At 46.7% G+C, this 26,403-nt stretch overlaps 1 protein-coding gene and 1 long non-coding RNA gene across 17 annotated transcripts in view; one reads left to right on the forward strand and one right to left on the reverse strand.

Annotated features, from left to right (window-relative positions):
- The window catches only part of ZNF385A (zinc finger protein 385A), a 190,292-nt gene that overhangs the window by 36,146 nt on the left and 127,743 nt on the right, over window positions 1-26,403 (reverse strand). For 15 of the 16 annotated variants that reach the window (XM_083728990.1, XM_083728986.1, XM_083728989.1 and 12 more), the window contains 2 exons: window positions 7,030-7,140; window positions 3,578-3,743 (listed from right to left, as the gene is read on the reverse strand). In XM_083728990.1, the coding sequence (XP_083585116.1) occupies window positions 3,578-3,743; window positions 7,030-7,140 (277 nt within the window). Of the gene's footprint in view, window positions 1-3,577; window positions 3,744-6,521; window positions 6,686-7,029; window positions 7,141-26,403 lie in introns of those variants that run through there. The other variant, XM_083728980.1, reaches the window with a different exon arrangement.
- LOC310840003 lies at window positions 7,149-25,056 on the forward strand. Its single transcript, XR_014561746.1, has 3 exons — window positions 7,149-7,666; window positions 14,918-15,088; window positions 24,110-25,056. It is a non-coding gene; the product is annotated as an uncharacterized lncRNA (long non-coding RNA).

Consider the following 26,403-nt stretch of genomic DNA (forward strand, 5'->3'; position numbering starts at 1 on the left):
TCCCGGGATTCTCAATGACTGTTAATCAAGCTTTAAATGTATGGTGTGGATGTGACCTAAAGTTTGAAGCACATTTTCTTTAAAAGAAGCCAGCTTGGCAATTTTCACATACAGTGGTACCTCGCAAGACGAATGCCTCGTAAGACGAAAAACTCGCAAGATGAAAGAGGTTTTCATTTTTTGAGTTGCTTCGCAAGACGAATTTCCCTATGGGCTTGCTTTGCAAGACGAAACCGTTCAATTCATTCCTATGGGAATGATTTTCAATGCATTCCTATGTGAATCCATGATTTTCAATGCATTCCTATGTGAATCCGTGCTTTGCAAGACGAAAAATTCGCAAGACGAAAAAACTCGCAGAACGAATTAATTTCGTCTTGCGAGGTACCACTGTACTGCTTCCTTCTCTGCTCAAGATCAACAGAGTGCCAGCCTGCTGAACTGGAGTCCACTGAAAGATAGGACACTTTATTTTATTTAATGTGTACATTTATTTTCCACCTTTCTTCTATCGCAGAACTCAAAAGTTGCCAACAGGGAGCTTCCAGATGGTCTCCCATCCAGGCAGCAACGGGAGAAGCCTGTGCTTCCTTAGCAGGAGCAAGGCATTTGCTCTTGTGCCCTCAGACCATGTCCTTATCTGACACCATTTCATTATATAGACATCATTTCTTTGGGTTTGAATGGTGACACGGCTGGTTAAGTGGTTGCAAACAGTAATTACCCTCACATGTAATGCATATTGAACGTCAGCCTGAGAGGGTTGGTTATGTCTGGGGCCTATCTACATTTATGGGCTTGTCAATTTCTAAATGAATGTTAATTTCGCTTGGTTGAGTCACGCATTGTGCCTGTTTGCAGAACATGTTCCTTCGTCGCCTTTTAAAATCACCTTGCAAAATATAGACTCTGCACACTCCCAGATGCAGGCACGCATGGGTTTACAGATACCTAGTAGAGAGGCGCTGAGTCTATAAATTTTATTTATACAGCACCCACAACACACACCCTGAAGAACACCTTCACAGTTTCTTCTTGCCTGTTAAGCTCCTGGCTTTTAAGGTAAAAGGTAAAGGTAAATGGACCCCTGGCCATTAGGTCCAGTCATGACCGACTCTGGGGTTGCGGTGCTCATCTTGCTTAAATGGCCAAGGGAGCCGACGTACAGCTTCCGGGTCGTGTGGCCAGCATGACTAAGCCGCTTCTGGCGAACCAGAGCAGCGCACAGAAACGCCGTTTAACTTCCCACCAGAGCGGTACCTATTTATCTACTTGCACTTTGGCGTGCTATTTATCTACTTGCACTGTGTCCAGTTCTGGGCACCACAGTTCAAGAAGGATACTGACAAACTGGAACGTGTCCAGAGGAGGGCAACCAAAATGGTCAAAGGCCTGGAAACAATGCCTTATGAGGAACGGCTAAGGGAGCTGGGCATGTTTAGCCTGGAGAAGAGGAGGTTAAGGGGTGATATGATAGCCATGTTCAAATATATAAAAGGATGTCACATAGAGGAGGGAGAAAGGTTGTTTTCTGCTGCTCCAGAGAAGCGGACACGGAGCAATGGATCCAAACTACAAGAAAGAAGATTCCACCTAAACATTAGGAAGAACTTCCTGACAGTAAGAGCTGTTCGACAGTGGAATTTGCTGCCAAGGAGTGTGGTGGAGTCTCCTTCTTTGGAGGTCTTTAAGCAGAGGCTTGGCAACCATATGTCAGGAGTGCTCTGATGGTGTTTCCTGCTTGGCAGGGGGTTGGACTCGATGGCCCTTGTGGTCTCTTCCAACTCTATGATTCTATGTGCTTTCGAACTGCTAGGTTGACAGGAGCAGGGACCAAGCAACGGGAGCTCACCCCGTCGCGGGGATTCGAACCGCCAACCTTCTGATTGGCAAGTCCTAGGCTCTGTGCTTTAACCCACAGCGCCACCCGCATCCCTGCTTTTTAAGGTACTGCAGGGCATTTGGTGTTTTCTCAAAGGATCAGAAGGGGGGAACCTTTAACACTCTTGATGTTGCTGGACTCCCAGCTCCCGACATCCTTGCCCACTGGGCCAAGCTGCCTGGGGCTGGTGAGACTTGGGAGTCCAACAACATATGGGGAGTATTGGTTCCCCATCCCTGGGATAAAGTGTAGTGACACGGCAGAGAAAGCTCTCATTTCAGCCCTGGATTAAACCCTGCCATAAAAACAAAAGCCTCTTGCTGGGATGACAACCCCTGCTCTTGTCTTTAGCCTTGCTGCTACTGGCAAGGCGGCTTCTGTTTTTTACCTGGGCTCCCTCCCAGTTTGCCAGAGTCCCCAAGGCATCTACTAGCCCCCTGCTCTTTGTTCTTCCTCCTTCCTTAAAGCACACAAAAGTTCTCAGATTAGCTATTGTACTTGGTAGCGGCATAGCAGGGAGGAGGGCGTCAACCCATCTCATCTGAGGTTGTGTGTGGGGAGTGCCGTGGGGCTGGGGGAATGGGTTTAGTAGTTACTTGGCACCCTTCTCTACAGCTGGGAGGCAGAATTCCCCAGGCGAGTCACTTGGCTACAGCCCCAGCTCCATTTCCACTGGCCATCAGAGCCGTGATCAATGTTTAATTAGATGCGATTTAATTACCCGCTTGCTCCTCCGTCACCAGTGCTGACAAGTCAGCTCAAGTTCCCAGCTCTGAGGACAGGCAGGATGCGAGAGCAAGGCCTCCCCCCCCCCACCTTCTGAGCAAAGGTTTCGCCCTTGACCCTATAATTGATGCAGAATACGGCTAATGTCTTATTGAACCCTGTAATTGAGGCGGGATACAGGCAATACCCAGGGCCCTGTATTTCTTCCTTAGCCAGCATTGTCAATATTCGCCACACCTGCCTGGCTGCACTGCGAGAAGGAAAAGGCTGCAAAATCCTGCAGGGCATGTGGGGAGAGCAACACACTCTCCTACTGGGAATGAAGGGCAAGCCCCCCCCCCCAATAGAATTCATAGGATCCTAGATCATCATTCTAGACCAACCCCATGCAATGCCAGAATATGCAGTTGTCCCATACGGGGCTCGAACCTGCAACCTTGGTGTAATCGGCACCATGCTCTAACGCAGGCTTCCTCAACCTCGGCCCTCCAGATGTTTTGGGCCTACAACTCCCATGATCCCTAGCTAGCAGGACCAGGGGTCAAGGATGATGGGAACTGTAGTCTCAAAACATCTGGAGGGCTGAGGTTAAGGAAGCCTGCTCTAACCAGCTGAGCTATTTGACCACTGAGCTATTCATTTGTTGTTGTTGGTTTTTTTTTAAAAAAAAACAGCCAAGAAAATACATGTGACTGGGCTTCTATTTAGTGGTGAGGGAAATGCTCTCTGTGAATGATCAGGGCCGCACCTCTTCAGTTTTACTTCCTGTGTTTCAGGGCAGAGTTCTTGTATGGAAACGGGTCCTAGACTTGGGGTGACAAGTTCTGGAGCTCACCTCTGGTGCAAATTGGGCCACAGGAAGCTCACAAAGCCCAGTCACCTTCTTCTGGGAATACATAGCACTTCAAACACTGCACAAACAAACATTCCTCAGGCTCTAGGGCAAGACCAGAATGGGAAACTCGGTACCTGTGCGGTCAGAGTCACTCTCCCCGATGCTGGAGGACGGACTGCCCACAGGCCCCGGTTTGTCACCCTCGCGGGCTCCCGATTCCTTCTGCCGCGTCCTGGCGGCCTCAATTCCCTTTACTCGCCGGGCATGGCGGTTCCCCTTGTAGTGTGCTTCGGCTTGGCTCTGTGGAAAGGAGAAAGCGCGTAAGCAATCAAGCAAACCACAGGCCTATGCCTGCATACTTCTGGTGCTGCCTCTTCAACCTAGCCAGCTGTCAGCGTGAAGCCACAGCCCCTCACCCCTGCCACAAACCTGTCCTCTTAGGAATACTGTTCAGCTAAAACTGACGCCAGATCACATCGTGCTGTAAGTCTGGAGCTCAGGGGTAGTCAAGCTTGTAGCTTCAGATGTTGCACTACATCTCTCCTCATCCTCAACTGTAAGAACATTATCGGGCCAACCAGATGGTTGTGAGAAGCCCGTAACCAGGACCCAAGAGCTCTTTCCTCTCCTGTGGTTTCTTTTAATACCCGTATTTTTCGCTCTGTAACACGCACCCGACCATAACACGCACATAGTTTTTAGAGGAGGAAAACAAGAAAAAGAATATTCTAAACAAAACAGTGGATGTATGATTTTTGTGGTTCATGCAGTGGCCGCAGACATGTGATCTGACGGTGAGTTTGGGGTAGCCCAATGCAAAAATCCTGAGGATCCATGTGGATCTGTGCTTTGTAACCACGTTTTAAGTGGGGAGGGAAGGAAAAGCACTCAAGGGACAAGGAACATGCGTGGGGTGGGTGGAGAAGGATGCTGTTAATAAAGTAGAAGAGGGGTATAAGAGGAGAAGGCTCCTCTCCTCGGGTTAAGAACTTTGCTTCAGGATGAGAATAGAAAATGTGCTCCAGCGGCGCGGCAGAGGCGGGAGGCCCCATTAGCTAAAGTGGTACCTCAGGTTAAGAACAGTTTCAGGTTAAGAACAGACCTCTGGAACGAATTTTGTCCTATCCTAAACCTTCAGCTTCACTGAATGTCCCTGAGTTCTATGAAAGAGGGAGAAAAAACTTTCTCTATCCACTTGCTCCTCACCATCCAAATTTTTATTTTAACCGTCAGTCACGTGGGCTGGGACTGATGGGAACTGAAAGCCAGCTTCATCTGAAGGCCGCCATGTTGCCTACCACTGCCATAACCTTTCCTGAGCATGTTAAAAGCTCACAGCTGACTGATTGAGGGTGACCAAGAACACCAGGAAGCTCTATGCATAAATATATGTGACTTCCACATACAGTACTAGCCTCTCTCTTTGGAATGGCTAGCCTTTGTTTATGTGGGTCGTCTACTTTTGTTAAGCCACATTGTTTCCTGTGCAATCCTCCCATGAGCTTCGCACACCCAATTTGTGGGCGATGCTGGAACACAAATGCTGCAGCACCAGCCCTGTCCCGTGCGGACAAGCAAAGCACCTTTAAGGGTTTCCAGGTTTAATGAATGTTTGCAGGTCCTGTCCATTTTATTGCCTGCTTGTGATTGCAGCTGGGGGATTAGCAATAAATAGCCTCTTAATTGCTCCTTGAATAGCCTCTCTTAATTGCGCTCTCTCTCTCCCCCCCTTTTCTTGGGGGAAGGGGGAGTGCTGAAGACGCTTTAATTACCTATTTCCTCTTATTAGCCTTTCTAATTTCTTTCTTTCCATTGTTTTTATAGCCAAGCAACACTTTTGCTATCCTAGATGGCGTATTTCCTGGGTAACATTTTTTTTAAAGTGTGTAATAGTAGATTAACGGTCTTTTTGCTTTTCACACTTCCATAAAAAAGTGAGAAGAAATTTTAAAAAGTCTTTCCCCACTCCCCCACAAAATATAAACAACTGGGGGCTTATCCACATCTCCATTTGCCCCACCAACCCCCCCAGGAAACCCGACCTTAAGCACCAAATCGGAACAAATGGCAATCGGGTTTTCTGCAGACTGCAGTTTGTTTCGATTCAGCACTAAAGAGTGGGTTTTCTGGGGGAAAGCAGGGGGGCAGAGCAAAGGCAAAACCACTCGGAGCCTTGCCTATAAAGTGTCGGACAAGCAGGAAGTGTGAATGAGAGGCTATTTTGTCACTGATCTCCCAAACCTGATTGACCATGCCACGAGCTTTTTGTCTCATCCTGTGCAGCTGGGATGGAATGAGGCATTACAATAAGGTTACCAGATTTCAATGAATCCAGGAACACTTTTCAACTTCAGTAGGAATGATAAGATTTTGTCAGGGGACTGATTTGTAAATCCAGGGACTGTCCCCAGGAAACGGAGAAGTCTGGTAACCTTACATTACAAGTAACAGGGTTACTGCAACTGTCTGTCTTCCTAGTCTTCACCCCCTTGTGCGTTTCCACACTGCCTGTCTCACATAATTGGCTACTGGCACAAGGGAAATGACATCACACTGCAGGTTGTATCTAGTTTCATCCTTACAGTGTGAACCTAAGCAGGTGTCTTCAGAAGCAGGCCTCACTGATGTCAATGGCCCTCGCTTCCAAGACAGCAGTCTTCCTCGGATCTTGAATTTACATGACCTGACCTTGAATTAAATGGCTTCTCGGCTCTAACAGGATAGCTATTTGTATTTTCCTTTCAAAAGCACCTTGGCTAACCTGCTCACATCCCTTGTGGAGGGGCCATGCGCTACATGTAGAACTGCCTAGGCACATTCCCAGGCATCACCAGTAATAGGCATGGAAAAGATCTTTGCTGGAGACCTTGAAGATTGACTGCCAGTTAGGACAGCACTGGATTAGATGGGCCAGATCGGAGTGAAGCAACTCCTTGTGTTCATACACGTCAACCTGCAGATTCATGAAGTGATGTACTTTGTTGCTTTCTTCATTCTACAGTAGAAAATCTCACCTTGGGACAAGAGGCTGGGCAGTAACCAACTTGGTCTTTGCGCCTTACGGAGCGTAAGGCTTACCATTTCATAGAAGCTAAAGCAATCGATAGGATGAGTATGTTCCGCCTCCACTGTCACAGGCAGTATGCCTCTGAATACCAGTTGCTGGTAATCGCAGGAGGGGAGAGGCCTGTTGTGCTCAGGTCCTCCTTGCTGGTCTCCCATGGGGACAACTGGCTGGTCATTGTGAGATCAGGAGGCTGGCCTAAATTGACCTTTGGCCTGATCCAGCAAGGTTCTTCTTATGACATCACTATCATCTCTGAAACCAGCCCTACAGAGATCCCCCACATTCCAGATTTCTTAAACCACATGCCATTTCCCTGAGCCTCATTGAGTCCCTGGCTTGCGTGAGTGGGATGTGACCTGAGCAAGGTCTCTCAATGCATCTTCAATGGGATTTGCACTTCTCCCGCCCCTCAACAGCCCACTGCCGCTCTCTGAGACCCACCACCACGGGCCGCACAGCATGAAAAAGCTATGAAGAGAAGGGCTGGGACCTGGGGTCGCTAGACCCTCCAAGACTCACCTCAGAATTGAAGCGGATCTGGCAGACGTTGCAAGAGATGATTGGGCGCTTGGCCTTGGCTACGGGTACCCCAAAGGTGTGGTTGATCACTGCTTTCTGCACTGGGTCCATCTGCCAGAGGAAAACGAGGAGGAAGGAGAGGGAAGAAATGGTGGTCAGCGATTATAGCCTGCTACGCCTACAAGGCCAACTTCCTACCAACTAATCTAACTGAAGGTAAAACCACGTAACCCTGTCAAGCCATGGCAGCTACTTTTGAGGCTTCTGAGCCAGACACCCAATGATGAGCTGATCATGCGCTGTCTGTATATCAACAAGTTCCAGTGGGGTGGGAATAGCCCTAGGCTTGGGCTGGAAGAGGTGGCCAAGATTTCAGAATTAACACTGAAGGCTACATTTGACTATGGTTAGCTCTCCCTCCCCCATCACTGCTGCGGGCAGAGAATTTGGATTTTCTGCATTAGGTAATGAAATGTCTTGGGCTGCCACGGAGCTGAGAGAATTGAGCAAATTGCTCCCCACCCCCATTCGCACCGTTTACACAGAGGTTCTATGTATGTGATAATCCCAGGAACTAAGGGAAGGGGAAACAGAACAAACACTGGACAGTCTCCAAGAACAAAGAGATAAGGCAAGGGTAAGTAAGGAACATCTGGCCTGGGGGGGCATGCATTTGGCCCCAGGCCTATATGCGGCCTAAGGACTCTCCCCAGCCACTCCCCTCACGGGGCCTGCGTCAAACTTTCCTGGGGTGTTTTTGCCTGGCTAGGATCTATCCCCGCTTGCATGGATGGAGGCTACAGAGGGGTGTGGGCAGAACAAAGGAAAAAATGGAAATTTGTTGCTTGCCAGCTTTTGCCTCTGGAGGCAATGACCCCCCAGAAGGCTCCCCAAAACAGAATGAGGCCCTCAGGGTGAAAATAAGTTCCTCACATCTGGGATCAGTGCCGGATTTAGGGTGTTGCAGGCAGTTCCCCCAGAAAATGGTGCTGAGCTGAGGGGGCACACAACAACAACAACAACAGCAACATATATTTATGTGAGTACCTACTCAAAGTTTGAAATATTGGGGGAGCGGGGATTTTGTCGTTGCTCAGGGTGCCATATTACAAAAGTCTGCCCCTGCTGGGACAGAAAACCAGATAAATAATGGTTTGGCATAGTTGTGGGGGGGGGGGGAGGACCAAGAGCGGGGAGGAGGGGGAACCCCACCAGGATGTGGAAATCTCACTAGGGACACCTATGACCTATTTCCATGATGACCTAGATTTACATATTATACCAGTCATCCATATGCTGTGGAAATCTGTATTATATTGCCGTTTTCTTGAGAATCGCCAACTGGACAACACCCTTCCCCGCTTGTATTTGATAATTTTCACTTCTTCCTCTTATCCTTTATTTACCCTGTAACTCAAGACATCTCGATTTCTCTCATTTGCTATTGCTGATTATAGGACAAAAGCAACCCAGAGATCCAACTGAAAATTGAGAACAAAGCATGATACATTTTAAGTTTCATCTTCATGCAAATGGATGGTGACACTAGGTAGTTAACTGCACTTTGTCACAGTTACGTTAAACAGGAATGTGTGTACTGCAGGGTGACTGGCACTTAAGCAAAACTGCACACAGTTTTAGGGTTCCTGTGACTTTAAAAAGATGGCTGCTGGTGGAGTCCGTAGCCTGGGAAGTTCCTGAGTCAAATCTTGCCTTAGCTATGGACTTGCTAGGTGGCCAGAGGCAAATCGCCCTTCTCCACTGCAACATGGGAGTGAGAGATTAATATTTATTGTATTTATCACATTTTTATATCCCGCCCTTTCCTCCAATGAGTACAGGGTGATAAAGATGTGGCCAGTCCCTTGATATCCTCAAAACAATCTTGCAAGGTAGATCAGCTGAGAGATAGTGATTTGTTCGGGGGGTGGGGCTGGCCAGCGAGCAGAGATCTGATACCCGCCCCCCCCAAAAAAACCGTCCACTCCATCACACTGGCTTCTGTAACAGTTCCTTCTCTTCTTGTTAGCTTGGCAGTGCTTTCTTTTCTCGTAAAACAGGTGCTGGCACTCAACATGAAGTTGTTACAGTAAGTGCCACACTTTTTAACAACTAAAAAAAAAAGGGGTGTAAAAAAAAAAAAGCACTGAACATATGCAATGTGCTTTGTATGCTCGTAAGTTTTCCATCATGGGTGGCGCTGGGGGTTAAACCACTGAGCCTAGGACTTGCCGATCAGAAGGTCGGCGGTTGAAATCCCCGCTACGGGGTGAGCTCCCGTTGCTTGGTCCCAGCTCCTGCCAACTGAGTTCAAAAACACGTCAAAGTGCAAGTAGATAAATAGGTACCGCTCCAGCGGAAAGGTAAACGGCGTTTCTGTACGCTGCTCTGGTTTGCCAGAAGTAGTCATGCTGGCCACATGACCCAGAAGCTGTACGCCGGCTCCCTTGGCCAGTAAAGCTAGATGAGCACCGCAACCCCAGAATCGGCCACGACTGGACCTAATGGTCAGGGGTCCCTTTACCTTTACCTTTAGGTTTTCCATGAATGTTAAGTAGTCGTGCTACCCTCCACTCCACTGGCAAAGGAATTATGAAAGATTTGCAACTTTAAAAAAATAAAATAAGCACCTGATCAACATGATATACTCGTTTGGGGTGGGGAGGGAGAGGTTCAGGGAAGGCAGGGAAGGGCGTTGTTAATTCTCAACGGAACTGCACCTGTGAACACCACAGAAATCCAGTTGCTTAGCCACCCAGTGTCCCCCCAGAAAACCTATCTACTGCCCTCTGGCCTGTGAAACTCCAACCAGTCACACAAACAGCAGCAAGCGCCCGTGATTCTGCACATACAACCAAACATACGGAAAAACGTTCTGACAGTAAGAGCTGTTTGACAGTGGAATGGTCTCCATCATGAGGTTGTGGATTCTCCTTCCCTGGAGGTTTTTAAGCAGAGGTTGGATGGCCATCTGTCATGGATGCTTTAGCTGAGATTGCTGCATTGTAGGGGGTTGGACTAGATGACCCTTGGGTCCCTTCCAACGCTACGATTCTGTGATGCTAACTCCCTTTGGGACCTGGCAGCGACCTTGACTGAATTTGAAACCGGGCTCGGTCCATCAGCCAGCGGGCCAAAGATTCTGGGAGTTCCCTGGGCTACTAGTCTGGCCCATCCATTTCTCACGCCTCTGTCCTGGGTCTCACTCCAGTCTTCTTTCGCTATCCCCGGCTGAAACATCTTGGACTGCATATATTATACCCTTATCATCGCACGTTGCGTTGGGGGACACCATGCTGACACTTCCATACAGAATCACATGGGCTTGCAATGCTACTGGAGACTTTGAGATCCAAGAGCTCCACTCCTCCAAGTCTAACCTACTGGAGACCCCAGCCACTGACAGCACAGGCAAAGGTTTGATTGGCTTGCTGGCTGCATCGCAAGGAAGTATGACTAGGCTTTGAAATGCTGCAAAGGGGACACTTCATTGGGCAGTCACGCCCCCATAAGGATCTCGACAGCGCAGAACATAATTAATAAATTCTTGGCATAAAGCTGGAGCAGGGCCCAGCCTTGGTTGGCTGTTTGGCCCCGGTTTCTGTGATTACAATATAAATTGTCAACAGGCAGCTGCTGAAAAGGCAGGAGCCAACTCCAGCGCCAATTGCCTCATCACAGAGAGATTTAGTATTCAGGGAAAAGGCAGGAATCGAGGACACAGCGCCATATGGGGACCCTCAAGAAATGATAGCTGAGTCTAGTGTTTGCCCACAAGGTCCACAGTGGGGAAATGCCATCATCTCAGTTGTGAATGTCCATCCAAATTGGCAGCCGGTCAGAGCATTTTCAGACAGAAGGCTTAGATTTCAGAGCTCTTTGCTTCAGCTGGGTTGGCTAATGTAAATTTAAAACGTCACATTAGGCAAAATCCTCATCTGCATTACAAATGCCCCTTTCCTACATTCTCTCCCACTTGAAGAGTGACCATTTAGGTTAGCAGAAGTGGCTCAGAGGCTATTTGAGCCCCATATAGGAAAATGGCATATATAGTACATAGGTCCTTCTGAGACTTATTTCATTCTTGCTCTCAGGAAGGTATGGTGGGGGGTGCAGAGGTTCATAACAGAAAAGCTTTTCCTTTAATTAAGGTATTACACACTTTTGCAATGATTGGTCTAGTTTACCTTGTTCACATGTTACACTGAACACATGTTCTCTGTACGCATGTACAAGTGTTTGTGTGAAAGAGTATACTGTATGCTTGATTTGGACAACTCAATTATTGTGTGCAGAGGCACAAAGACTGTACACTCATTGAAAAACTGTATGAGTGTACAACTAAACTATTTGTGCACGCAGGTACATGGAACATACACTCGTTGAATGCAACTCGTGTCCCCAGCCCTTTCAATATATTTTTTTGTCCTGCCTTTCCCCCATTAACCGTTTATTATTGTTGTTTTTCCCATGGCAAATTAATGTCAGGTTTCATTGTGAATAGAATCCGCTAACTTCTTCCAGCAGAAGCTAAACCTGGCTAATTACAAATCCAGAGCCAAAGTAGTTCACCCTCCTGCCTCAAATGTCTCCCTCCCCACTTCCCCACGTTTTTCTAGTAATCTGGATCAAATTTATGGGGTTCTGTGTGTTGTGTATGACCCAATTGCACAAATTCCATTTCTTATTAGGGAGGAGAAGGCACAATAACCTAAGGTGTGCTAATCCAGGAAAAGGAAGGATGTATGTATTGAAAGCGTGCAAAGCTTCGTCCTGGGACTACGAGTAGCAAAAATTAAAATTAAATGAAAATGCAATAGAAATACTGATCTAGAATAGATCCTTGCTCATGGTTTGTGGATAAATGTTTGGATGCACTATGGTAACAGCAATGAAGAGCTGGAACCAAGAGGCCTATTCAGACATTACTTGACTTCAGGGATTCGGGGGAAATTATTCTATTCCAAGCAGGTCTCAGGTTTGGAGCTTCCCCTCTCTGCCTCTCTGCCTGATCTTGGGCAGACGGTAACTAATGAACAGGGGGAATGATGTGATGATTTAAAAGTTAAATGCAGGATCTCCCTGACCCAATGAGATGGATCATGCTTTCCTTGTGGGGTTTCAAAAGTTCATTTTCTGCCTAAAAAGAGGTGGAATGAAGGGGAGAGCATGCAAGTCCCAGGTCCATTCCCAAGCCAAGTAATATATGAATAGCTGCAAAGGAACAGCTTTCATTAGTTTGTTCAGCTTTAGACATTTCTGCAGTTGACACACCAAGATGGATATAGCCATTTTCTATTTGTGTGAAACTATTTAAAAGGAGGATTCTATTAATGAGTAATTGCAACAAGCCCCGCTCTGACATGACCCAAGTTCAGGATGTTTATATGCAAAAGAAATTCATCGAGACCTAGCAGTTGTTTGACTCGTTGAACTCTGTTGTACGCTGCTGTGGAATTATTTTAGCATTTCATTGCTTATAAATATCTCAATAATAATAATGATTTTATTATTTATACCCCGCACATCTGGCTGGGTTTCCCCAGCCACTCTGGGGAATATAAATAAACAAACATACACACTCCAATTTCTATTGGTGATCTCAGTGTGGAAAAATATTCCACACTGACCGAAAAGGATTTGGGAGGAAAGACGACGATTTAGTGCTTTAAATCTGGGTTTTGCCAGTCTATTACAGAAATACGGTAAATCTTCGACTAAATCTTTGGTGGACTGAAAATATTTTTGCTTAAGGATACCCCAGTTCATCCTTTGGCAGTCTGGTGCCCTTCATGTGCTTTGGACTACAACTCCCATCAGTCCCGGGGGGCGCGCTGAATTTTGGCCTTGAACAGGGCGCCACTAAAATTTGAAGGACCAAAGTCCACCCCTGTTGACTTTTTCCATCTCCCCTGAATTTGTTTAGCCCTCTTCCGATGCCAGGACGAGATGGTTGGACAGTGTTCTGGAAGCTACCAGCATGAGTTTCACCAAACTGCGGGAGGTAGTGGAAGACAGGAGTGCCTGGCGTGCTCTGGTCCATGGGGTCACAAAGAGGTGGACATGAATAAACAACAACAACAACAAACCTGACCATTGGCCATGCTGGCTGGGGCTGATGGGAGCTGGATTCAGGAGTGCCACCCCTTCCTAGTCCCTGCTCCAACTGCTTTCTCATAGGAAACAGAACACGAGCTAAAGCACACCCACCATTTGTGAAATCAAAGCAACGTACAGCAGTGCATGTGGACTTGGGCTGTTTTTGCAAGTCTGCCTCATCCCAGCAGTGCTGGCCCAGCTCTGGTAAGGAAGGTGACTCTGGTCACGGTGGAGAACAGCCAAACCAGGCTGTCCCATGGGGTGCCGGGAAATTCCTATCCCTCCCAAAAGCTGTCAAGTGACAGAAAAGCCACCGGGTCGGATGAGCAGAACGGGTGCGTGGCCAAGCCTTGCAGGCCTTTCCAGGCATTGGGTAGGGAGGCAAGAATTTCCCAGCCTCTTAGGAGAGGAGCCGCCCTGCTCTGAAGACACATGTCAGACAGAACAAGGCAGAGAGAGTGCACTGTTCCCAGCCCAGCCAGTAACAGAGCCTGGGGCTTTGCATAAACTGGAATCCCTTCACACGCCTCCACAGGGACAGAGAGAATAAGGAAAGGGTGCGGCAGCTGTTTAAACAGCTCCCACTTCATTGCACACTTGGCCAGGACTTTAGAGATTCACAGGGGGATGTGGAGTGGGGGAGACGCCGCAGCTTACAAGCGGCTGGAAATGGTTTGCAGCCTCTGTTTTCGCTCTTGGACAAAGGCAGCATCTTCCCAGATGCTTAACAACTGGGATGCAAGGCAGCAGAATTGCATATTGTTGTTGTGGTTTAGTCGTTTAGTCGTGTCCGACTCTTTGTGACCCCATGGACCAGAGCACGCCAGGCACTCCTGTCTTCCACTGCCTCCCGCAGTTTGGTCAAACTCATGTTTGTAGCTTCGAGAACACTGTCCAACCATCTCGTCCTCTGTTGTCCCCTTCTCCTTGTGCCCTCCATCTTTCCCAACATCAGGGTCTTTCCCAGGGAGTCTTCTCTTCTCATGAGGTGGCCAAGGTATTGGAGCCTCAGCTTCACATTATTGCATGATGTAGCACTCACAAAACTGGAGCATTTTAGACTGCAGGGGCACGTCTAAAGCATTGAAAACTGGCCTGTTAGAGGAAAGGATTGAACCTGCGATGCTCTGTGCATTGCCAGTTTTCTGTCTTCGGTGAGTTTCCTCCCCTTCCTGCACCCCATAAGAATAAGCATTCAAACATGTTCATTCACACCTCCCACCTGCTGTCTGAAATGGTAGAATCCAGCAAGAGCTGTGCCATGCAATTCACCTGGCCATGTAACTAACCTCTTACAGACTCAGGACAAGCATGGTCTTTATGTGAATTCCAATGTAGTCATGAATTTGTGGGTGCTTTACTCTGCTTGCACTTTGCAAACAGAGCTAGACAAGCTTCAGGCGGCTACTATTTTCTACTCTGACAAGGAATGGTTCTTCTGAAACAGAGGGCTCTCTCAGCCATGCCATCCCAGACTGTTTAAACCAGGCTTCCTCAACCTCGGTCCTCCAGATGTTTTGAGACTACAATTCCCATCATCCCTGACCACTGGTCCTGCCAGCTAGAGATCATGGGAGTTGTAGGCCAAAAACCTCTGGAGGGCCGAGGCTGAGGAAGCCTGGTTTAAACAATGCCCACCTAAGCCTTTAAAGTGAAATACTTTGTGTTACATGCTTTTCAATGCACAAACTCTTGCCTGCAACTAAACCAATGCCCTTTCAAACTGGTACTCCACCTGCAAAGTCCCACCTGACCGAAATACCACTTTCTCAACATCTATGTTGCACAGAACGCAAGAGAAGAAGTAGGAAAGAGGAAGGAAGTGCCTGAGGCCCACAGAGTATTTCCAGTCTGAAATGAACCTAACCAGCAGCAATTCTTCAGGATCTCAGACAGAATTCTTTCCCAACTCTACTTGCTTTGCGAGCTATTAACTGGAGACACCAAGGACTAAAACAGGGTAGGGAAACTGTATTTCACTAATGAGATTTGCACCTGCCTAGTCATCTGTCCTCATTATGATATCAGTTGTTGACTTCAAAGAGGCCCCCTTCTCAGTGCTGATCAGCTGAAGTGTACTGAGAAAGAGCTCCTTTGAACAAATGGACTAGAGAGGGATGAGTAGCTGAAAGCAGCCCATCACAGCCATGTTTTTACCTGTTCCACACTTTGACATCACATATGATATCAGACGTTGGACAGGTGGGTGTGATTAGGTGAAACAGCCTGGAGGTACCCACCTTTGGAATAAGCCAATGTTCTTTGCACATGCAAAGCATGCACTATGCCACTTGGGTCTTGTTGCTTGTTATATGGAGAAAAAAACCTTTCTACAATAACTCTGTAAATTGAGCATCCTTATTTGGCTGTCATTTTAGTTACTGGGCATGGTGCTTCCAATATGCATAGTCAGAAGGGCACCGAACAAGGAACACAACAAGCTGTTGCTTGAAAATACCCTCAGGAGTTGAAGCAGTTTAGAGGAAAAGTTTAATTGAGGACGGAGTCACACACACAAAACTTGATTCGTCACTCAATTACTCATCGCTAAACGTGTAAACTGCTTCCACTTCAAAGATGGTACATATGAAAAGTTATGTTTGTGATATTTGATCTTGGGTGACCCAACTTAACAAATGTGGTTGCAGACTCATTGTGCAACCATCATCATATATGTGCAAATTCGCCCAAAGGGGGAACATGAAAGAGGTTTTAAGAACACACACACACACACACACACACACACACACACACACAGGAACAGAGAAAGCCAGAAGAGAGAAAAATGCTCACTGTCCCTCAACACACTGACTTAGCTTGGACAATCAGTTCCTGGAAAAATACATAAATCCTTTGCAGTCATTTCACTCCTCCCTTCAAATGAGTGTCTGAACAAACTAGGAAACCAAAGCTGACCCTAGCTTCCCCATTGTCTGAACCAAGAATTGATGGGTTTGCAGCTTCCAAAGCTTGGCTTACAGGTCTTGAGTTGTTTGGAAGCCATTAACCATAGTTTCCCAGTTCAGATGTAACAGGAAGCTATGGTTCACTGACTTCCTGGTTTGCTCAGGATGGCTGCTCACATGAAGGGAGGAGAAAAGGGGCTGCACAGGAGCCGTGTGTGGCTACACAGAGCTCATGATTATCCTGACTCTGTAAGACAGAAATTGATGGTACAAATGTAGCCTTCATAGAATTGTAGAATTGGAAGGGACCCTATCAACTAGTCTAAGCCCCTGCAATGCAGGGATATGCAGTTGTCCCATACAGGGATCGGACCTTAAACCTTGGCATTAGGCAGCACCACACTCATCAAACCAACTTGACTGGCATGCAATTCAGGACAAAGAAGCACAATCCACATTTAACTTATGCTATCTAAGCAGTTCTGCGAGTTTTAAGCAGTTTAATCGAGATATTGACTTAAATTTATCAGCAGGGCTTCACAGAAAGAGTACATGTGCAGTTTCTGAAGAAGAAGAAGAAGAAGAAGAAGATGATTTTGCCAAGCAGTCTATTGTAATAGAGAATTAAAAGCAGGAAACTGTTGCAGATGAAAAAAAAATTCAATGATGGGTAGCTGTGTTTGCTCACGAATTTTCTTAAAAGGGAGCAAATGTTTTTTATCTAATGTGCAAGTTATCTTGAACTTCCTCATCAAAAGGTGATGAGAATATTCGAGTTTACCCAGCTTTCATTAATTAATCAGCAGAGTGACAGATGGTTTATCAACTAAACCTTTCCTAACTGCTACAGGGTGCTGTGAAGGCATAGATGGATTCTAAAATGAATTAGGCCAAATCCTCCACTGAGTTATCTGCTGCAAGCTATTAACCACAATTGTTCGGAGACTGGAAGAGAAAACAAGAGGAGACAGCTATCCACCTCTTGCCTGGATTATATAACTTCTTTGGGCCATCTGACTGGCCACCAGAGAATGTCTATAACTGATGGTACAAGTTAATTGATTATAATACTTGGTTTGAATTCACTGACACACAAACACACACCCGGGGCCTACAGAAAAAAGGGCAGGAAATAAATTGTAAAAATAAATAAAACGACTGAATCCACAGTGTTGGGCTAGATTGAGGTAGATAATTTGTTGCCATCCGTATGGTATTAAATAACAACTCCCATCAACCCTGGACACTGGCTGTGGAGGCCGAGGCTGATGGTGGCTGTAACCCGCACCTTGAGGGCATGCTGTTTATCCTGGGCAAAATGGCTTTTGATTATCTGACTCTGCCATTTTGTTTCTTATCCAGGCAAAACGTGCCCCCCCATTTATGTGGAGGCTACGTTCTGAGGCTCCGTGCATCTAAGTGAAATCGCATATATTTGAAACACCATTTGAAAAGCCAGCAAACACTCTCTAAACCTTTGCAAAACCAAAAACCTAAACAGTAGCACTGCACCACAATCACTTCCTCCAAACCTCCTTGACCAAACTCCAACTCTCCACAGGCCTCACAGTTGGTGCAAAGGCTAGTGGGATTGCTAGGAGCGGTTTTTGCACCATTTTTTGCCTTTTCTTTTGCACGCGGGTGGCACTGTGGGTTAAACCACAGAGCCTAGGACTTGCCGATCAGAAGGTTGGCGGTTCGAATCCCCGTGACGGGGTGAGCTCCCGTTGCTTGGTCCCTGCTCCTGCCAACCAAGCAGTTCGAAAGCACGTCAAGTGCAAGTAGATAAATAGGTACTGCTCCGGTGGGAAGGTAAACGGCGTTTCCGTGCGCTGCTCTGGTTCGCCAGAAGCGGCTTAGTCATGCTGGCCACATGACCTGGAAGCTGTATGCCGGCTCCCTTGGCCACTAAAGCAAGATGAGCGCTGCTACCCCCGAGTCGGCCACGACTGGACCTAATGGTCAGGGGTCCCTTTACCTTTACTAGGCTCTTTTAGGGCTCCTTTTGCAATTTTAAAATTCACTTCGGTTTGGCGTTATGCATGGTCACACATATATTCAACACACATAAACGAGGGGTTGCTTGTATCCTTATGCCTTCAATGGTCTGTTCTCCAGGGACACTGGTTTGGCAAAAGTCTCTCTGACCTTCCCATTGTTGTTGGCTTTTTTGGGGGGGTGACAGTGAAATGACTGGAATGACAAAGGAAAAACGAAGCGTGCAGATGAGGTCACAACTGTTTTAAGGAAGTCCCTATATAAAAACACCCCAAATGAACATGCTTTTCCAAATAGGACACTGAGATGCTACAAAATGCCACCCATCCTTGCTATGAAGGGAGGAGAGGGTGTTTGTGCGTGAGGGAAGGTGCAAGGTCAGCTCACGGAGGGGAGAGGGCTCACAGGACCGAACTGCCACTGCAGTCAGCGCCACACTGCAAAGCTGTTATCGATCCCTTTGCAGTGAAGCCTCTGAAGAAGTGGGACGTTGCAAGGATTAATTATGGGATAGCAGCTGCCTGGCTACTACTGTTTAGCACTGTAGTCAACTTCAGCAGCATGGTAGGTGCTGTTCAGAACAAGAAAGCGGCCAGAACAAGAGACCTTCCAATTTGCATTACAAAAGGATGAACAAGGAAAGAGGAGGAAAAGGTTTTGGTGGATGGGAGCTGGAGTCCAGTAACATGTGGAGGGCTACTCTAAGAAGATAAACACACACACACAAGTAAGCTTCTCAGGTGAAGACATATATACCATTTTAATGAGTGGTAAGTGTGGTTTGATAGCATTTTCTCCTGGAAAAGGAGAAGGAAGGAACAGTTTTAAAAAGAATAGAGAGAACCATCTTTGGAGCTGTTCTTCTGGGGTTTTTTGTAAGGTGAAGGATGTAAGTACAGTGGTACCTCAGGTTACAACCACCTCAGGTTACAAACACTTCGGGTTACAGACTCCGCTAACCTGGAAGTAGTACCTCAGGTTAAGAACTTTGCCTCAGGATGAGAAGAAATCGCACACCGATAGCGCGGCGGCAGCGGGAGGCCCCACTAGCTAAAGTGGTACCTCAGGTTAAGTATGGTTTCAGGTTAAGAACGGACCTCCAGAACGAATTAAGTTCGTAACCAGAGGCACCACTGTACATATACATCAATGAGCTTGTTCCTCTTTTTTAAAGAAATCATTTTAAATAAGTGAGACATGCCTCCTGATACATAAGGAGAGGGCTGACTCCTTCACCAATCCAATGATTGCTGTGCTGATTTGCAGGCTTGTATTGCCAATATTACAAGCAGGCTCACTGCTTTGACCACTCCAGAAAATACAGTTGTCTTCACACAAAATAATCTACTCAGACAAATGTTCACACCATAGGACATAAACCCAAACAAACAGCAAATCATAGTCCTGTGTGTATTTCTATATGTCTTTAAACATTGGTGGCTCCCCTCTTTTTGGTGCAGAGAACACATGCCTTTGACGGTGAAAACAGACATGGATCACAGACACAGGAATCTGTGATCAATTCTCCTGGCTTTTTAAAGCAGCTTTTCTTGATTGGAGCAGTGGCATTTGGGAGGAGGCATTCAATTAACTAACCCTCCCTCTTGAACTGGAGAGGGTGTATTTAATTCTTTCCTTCCGCTGCCATGTGTCCCAACTGAAACTGTTGGTGGAAAAAGACAGGCACCTGTGTTTCCCCCTCCAACAGGGAGCTTTGGAAAGAGGGTGGGGGGATTTAGACAGAGAAAATGGTGTGGGAGGAAGAAATCCTGAAATTCAGCACCCTAAAACTCTAAGGTTTTATGCATGGGGAAAACTAGAAGTTTCTAGCCTTTAGACATACACACACATAAAAAACAACACAGACACTATGGGGCTGCCCTGATCAAAATCAGATTCCTGATGGTTGGCCTATTAATAAAAAAGCTGCGAGATTGGATTGCAGATCTCCCACATCATGCCTGTTTCGGCCCTGAGCCAGATGGATTGTGACCTGGAAGTCATGGGATAGCAAACCAAGGTAGCTGGTACTCCAAGGTCACCCAGGGTGATGGCCACAGTCATGGCAAGGGCCGAGGATTCTCGTACGTCTGCCACAGATCTGCTTCTAGAAAGAACCGAGGAGTGCCTACTAGTTTGAGACAAGCTGGCCCCAGCCTCTGCCAGCCGAGGCCCACTGGCAACTTCCCAGGCCCTGTCACTCTACCTGTTAACATTTCCACTGCCTTTGCCCAGCGTGTAACAGACACCAGTGCTCCTCAAGGCCGCCGAGAGTGTCATCACGCCCTCTCTCACCAAGAGAGATGGGGAAAGGGTTCTCATTTTAGACACTGACCTCCGCTGGTTATGTGCAAGTTGTAGACGCTTCTGCAGAACAGGCAGCCGGCCCAAAATGATGGAGAGTGGGAACTAGAACCAGGAAATTGCAATATCTCGCATGCTCATGGGAGGGCTGCGTATGCACAGAATTAAGAAGCCAGCAATTCAGGATCCAGAAACTCTTAAATTTTCATGAACTGAAAATTTCTAGCCCTTAGGGGATGAGTCTAGGAGCTCAAATGCCTTCAGTCGATGTGTGCTATACAGTGTAGAATGGGACAGAAGGGAACTGAGAATGGAAGATGTTTTAAACAAAATTTGGGAGGAAGATAGAACTTGCCTTTTTGCAGTAGGCTAGCAGAGACTTTCTAGAGTGCCAAAATAGAGCGGCATTGGAAGTTAAGCACTGCTCACTTCCATTTATTCCAAAGGGACTGTTTAAGGACCTGTGAAATCTCTGTGACTTAAAAGGGTTTTATTTTCCATGGTTACTGATCTAAAGGTTTAAATTCATATTCTTTGGCCCATTTCATGTGATGTTTAAAAAACTGCATTATGCAGCACAAAGTTCCCACCCAGCCTTGCTTGATAAACCATAGGATTAAAGCTGGTCATTTGACTGGTCAAATTAAGCGCCCAAACATTCCAAGTATTAATTTGTTAAAACTATTCTATTAATTTGTTAAAACTCCTGTTCAGTCACACACACAAATTAGTCAACCATTGTACTGAAGCAGATTCCCAACAACTGTAATTATTACTTTTCATAACACTGTTATACAAAGCTAAATGAATGCGAATGACCAAGGAATTTCAACAATTCCTCTTGGCTTTCATCCCAGAACCCCAGAGAGAGCACAGTTACAGAAAAAAATTAAAAATGAAATCAAACCCCGTACACATAACATCTGCAAAGAGACCACGATCCAACTGGAAGGTGTGTGTGTGTACAATCATTGTAGTAGTGCAGGCCGTGTGTCCAAATAAATGTGCACCCTGATTCTTGCACCACTGAGAAACTTCACTGGGTAAGCCCCTGTCGCCTGGCCTTTCACCATCAGATGACATCACAATGCAATTACAAATTTAGGATACCAGCAGCTCTAACACAACCCAGAAATGGAACTCAAAGAAGGCCTATGCAGTTCAGAGGAGGCTTCCATTTCAATGGCTGTGCGGGTCTTCAAAGCCAGAAAACACCCCATTTACTTTGCCCCATTTAACTGAACAGGTGGTATGCCCTCTTATTGGGTGCGGGAATGAAATGTGGCACTAGGGGACAGTGAGCCATAAATGATACCTTCTGCCTCTGAAATTAGCCCCTCTATATGCACCCCCTATACTCCATATACCCTTCACTATGACGTCCTTTCTTCTACCTCTCTCGCACGGCAGTGCCTCACTCTGCACACATTAGGGTGCTTCCGATTGGTGTTTATTGTTGCTCATGCGTGCAAATTTTTTGCCGCATCCATACAAAGTCATCAGCATCAAAACGACAGCCTGTATTTCCACCCCATTTAATCTGGATTTACTCTCTCTGCAGAAAACCTGAGGTTAAAAAGCAACAACCCAAAAACGGAACGAAAACCTTTTCCAACGACCCGTTTGTGATATTAAGCACCTATCTGGAATCATTCGGTCACTGGCCTTGCTCCATCCTTCTGGCTTGTTCTTGGTCCTTCCCATATTTCCCAAGGGGTGGGGGGTATGGGTGGAGTGAAGTGGGGGCCAGAAGACCCTATGACAAGGTCAAGAGACCCTGCTGATCTTCCTCCCCAAACTCATTGCAGCAACCTCAACTGCCCTACTGACACCTCTCCTCGTAAGGCCACATTGTACAGTACATTCATGAATACGTTTTGCACATTACGGTGAACATATGTGCCAGGGCTTGTAGGGAAGGTTGCACAAGTCACCCTCTTCCAGCTTTCATGTTCTCAGCTTAGCCTATGTATATAAGATCTACACGGGATGGAGCAAAGGTTACACCTGCATCTACTAGTAAATCTCCAGCTAATTTGTATTAGACCAGCTAGGGTTTCAAACTCCTAATGGCTTAACAAAAGCATCAAGAAAAAGTCTCCCCCAGGCCCACTCCGAAATTAAGCTGCCGAAATCTAGGAAGGCTGGATTTCCAGGCTGAGCATGTGCTCAGAGCAACATGTCCAGCAATTCAGTTCCCATCTTCCTGAGCCAGCTGGTGAACCTCAGTGACCTCAGCGATCTATCTAGCAAATAAAAGCACAAGGCTGTCTACCGCTAATCTATGCACATGGAGTATACCCATATAAGTACGGTATATTTCTGAGCAACGGAGAAGCCTGATTTTCCAGAACCCCTGACTGCACAGCAGGGTTGTACATACACATCTGTAGAGGCCAGGACTGGAAACAGCACAGGTGATTATGTGCATTCACGCATTCTATGTAAGAAAAGCTGCACAGAACTCACCATCCCACGCCCACCCCCACGTTTTACTCCAACATGTCTTTTCTCCCCACAGCAACCAGGCCAAGGACCATATGCCTGCTCAGTGTCTTTCTGGCACTTGCAAGATGCAGACTCAATTCCCATCACGGAACATGGCCTGCAACCGCGTAGTGTGCACAAGTTTGCTGCTTGTGTCAGGGGAGCTCAGACAATGTTGCAATTCATAGCAAACCATGGGAAAAGGGACATCTGAACTTTGTATATCTATTCTGCATATTTGCATTTTTTCTATCCTCCCCTAATAATCGTTTTTTTTCTTTTGTATATATCCCAGTTTTGCTAGTCATTATCGATAGGGCAAAACTAATGGAAAAGAAATTCTCTAGAATCCCGTGAGATGAAGGGGAGATTAAAAGTGTAACGTATACATGCGTAAAAAAAATAAGGTAAAGGACCCCTGACAGTTAAGTCCAGTCGTGAACGACTCTGGGGTTGTGACGCTCATCTTGCTTGACTAGCCAAGGGAGCCAACATTTGTTTGCATACATGCGTACATATACATATACGTTAAAGCATATGCACACAGTCATAAGGAGTAGAAAACTTTTTTTAAAGAAAGTCTGAAATTTTCATGGAACTGATTTCTGCAAACACCACCACTTTCTGTACATTTTCTTCATGCCCTTGGAATGTCAAGTGGTGATCTGCCTGTATCGGCCAGAAGATTGCTAAGATTGGCTAGTTTGACATTATCAGTTTCCATATGTATGCAATAGCCTAAGAACCGTCTGTTGGGTCAAGCCAGTGGTCCATCAACTCCATCATCTTGTCCTCACAGCAGATGTCCAGCAGATGCCCCTATGGGAAGCGCATACTTGAACACAAGTTTTGGTCTCCAGGAACCGGCACTCAGTATTTTCTTCTGTCTGTTCTCAATCCTCCACATTCAACTTCACTGGATGTTCCTTAGTTCTCGTGGTATGAGAGAGAAAATTCCCTATCCACTTTCTCTACACTGTGCATAATTTATACATTGCTTGCCTTTTCTCTAAACTAAACAGCCCCAAAGGCTGCAACCTTCCCGCATAAAGAAAGGCTCCATCCCCTTAATAATTTTGGCTGCCCATTTATCTTTTTTTTGGGGGGGGGGGTTCTGGCTTGAATATGGCCCCAGCTTTATTGGTTACAGTATTGGTTATCAACCTTTTCCCAACAGCCTTTCGAGGCGAGGAGACTAGATATGCTTTAAGCTGCCCAGAGTGGCTGCGGAAACCCAGCCAGGTGGGTGGGGTATAACTAATAAAATTATTATTATTATTACACAGGATTCCATGTGTGGCTGTGCCATAATTTGCATAAGGACGTTATGATAGCCGTCTGAGAATGGCAAGACAGTATCACAGGTAATCAATCTATCAGGGATTCAGGGACTATTGCATTCCTTGTCTGCATACTTGCTTAAATGCCAAGGACCCTCAGACTTGGGGGCTGTTAAATATTGATGGCACACTCCAGAAAGCATGCAGACAAATTCCCTTCTAAGGGGGCTTCTTTTATCTAATTCACTGGGAACAAGGTGTGAACAGCCTAGATCTTTGAAGTAGAGAAGAAGCTAAGGTGCTGTCTAGTGAGGAAGCAGTTTTCAGTAGGTTGTGTGATGTGATGATGAATTGAATGCCTTTGGTCACCCTGTGCCAAAGCAATGAGATAATGATATGAGGCCGCAGGTCAGATTTCTAGGGCAGTTTTCAATGAAAAATGGGCAATTGCCAAACTGTAGCAGGAGGGAGTCCTGGCCTGTTCTATGACTCCAGATGTTGTTGAACTCCAAGACCCATCAGCCCTAGTGATGATACAAGTGGCAGGGATGCTGGGTCACAATCCAGCAACATTTGAAGGGCTACAAATTTCCCACATCTGAGCTACATAAACAAATTATTTTGGACTGGATTTAAAGGTCTCATGGATTACCTGTTCTGTGAAGATGTTATAGGAGACAGCAAGAAACCCCTACAGCAGTGATGGCCAAACTTGGCACTCCAGCTGTTTTGGGACTACAATTCCCATCATCCCTGACCACTGATCCTGTTAGCCAGGGATGATGGGAGGTGTAGTCCCAAAACAGCTGAAGGGCCAAGTTTGGCCATCACTGCCCTACGGGATGCGACAAATGCATCTTCAATTGCCTTCAGAGCAATTTGGGGTGAGTAAGAGTATTCATCTAAACTTTAAGTGAGGCAATGAAAGTCTTGTGGCATCTTAAATACTAGCAATACAGTGGTACCTCTGGATGCGAACGGGATCTGTTCCAGAGCCCCATTCGCATCCTGAGCAGAACGCAACCCACGTCTGCATGTCTGCGCATGCACGGGTTATGATTCGCTGCTTCTGCGCATGTTTGTGATGTCTGTGCATGCGCGAGCGGCGAAACCCAGAAGTAACCCATTCCGTTACTTCTGGGTCGCCGCGCAACGCAACCTGAAAACACTCAACCTCAAGCATATTTAACCTGAGGTATGACTGTACTTATTTTGGCAACAGCTTCCACAGACTGGAGTCCACACTTCATCATTCTGCATCTTCTGAAGTCCACAAAAGCTGATGTCATTGTAAATTAGTTTGTCTTTAAGGTGCCACCATACCCTTGGTTTGTGCTGCAACGGATTAGCAAGGTTGACCCTCTGGAAGCCGTTTGAAGGGGTGGCTGTTAAAAGGGTTTACAGTCCAAGTCAGCATGGCCAACGGTTAGAGATGATGGAACTTGTAGTCCAGCAATGCCTGGAGGGCATTAGGTTGGGGAAGGCTGCTTTAGCAAGAAGACATCACAACTTCGGGGCAAAAGGTTGGATGGGATGAGCCAGCAGTTCTCATTGCTATGTCCTAACTGCAGAAAATGAAACAAGCTGCTTCACAGAGTTCTGGACTTTGGGGGAACTTTTTAAGATATGGTTGAGCAAGCTGCTGCTGCTCTCAGAGACAGCTTAAGAACTAAACAACTGTAGCTGTTGCACAGAGTTGGACTCTGTGGTTAACATCTAAAAACAGGAGAGTTACGTTGCTTGGCAGCCATGACTTCTGACCTGAAAGGCTGACTTCTGGAGTGTCAGGTTCAATGCAGCCCAAGTGGCGCTTTAGTGCCAGGATAAGCAAGGGTATCTGGGTGGCACTGGCAAGCAGTGCTAAATGAATTAAGAGTTTCCACTATATGCAAGGCAGTGGCGTAGCGTGGGTTGTCAGCACCCGGGGCAAGGCAAGTAACTTGTGCCCCCTAACCCGTGGATTTGTGCCCCCTAACCCGTGGATTTGCGCCCCCTAACCCGTGGATTTGCGCCCCCTAACCTGTGAATTTGCACACCCTAACCCTAACCCCCAGATGTTGCGCCCGGTGCGGCCAGCCCCCCCTGCACCCCCCACGCTACGCCCCCCACGCTACGCCACTGATGCAAGGGGGGGAAATGGTTGATGCTCTTGCCACTCTAACGTACCTTTCCCGCTTGGTATTGAAGGATTTTCCTTTTGAGCTCTGTGGACTTCACCAAGTTGCTCTATTGTAGAGAAAAGGCATCCTTCACATGCTCAGGAGCACTGTTGTTACTTTGCATGTTCCAGAGCTAAATGC

This window comes from Podarcis gaigeae (genome assembly GCF_964106915.1).
Source record: "Podarcis gaigeae genome assembly, chromosome: 2".
NCBI classification, from domain to species: domain Eukaryota; kingdom Metazoa; phylum Chordata; class Lepidosauria; order Squamata; family Lacertidae; genus Podarcis; species Podarcis gaigeae.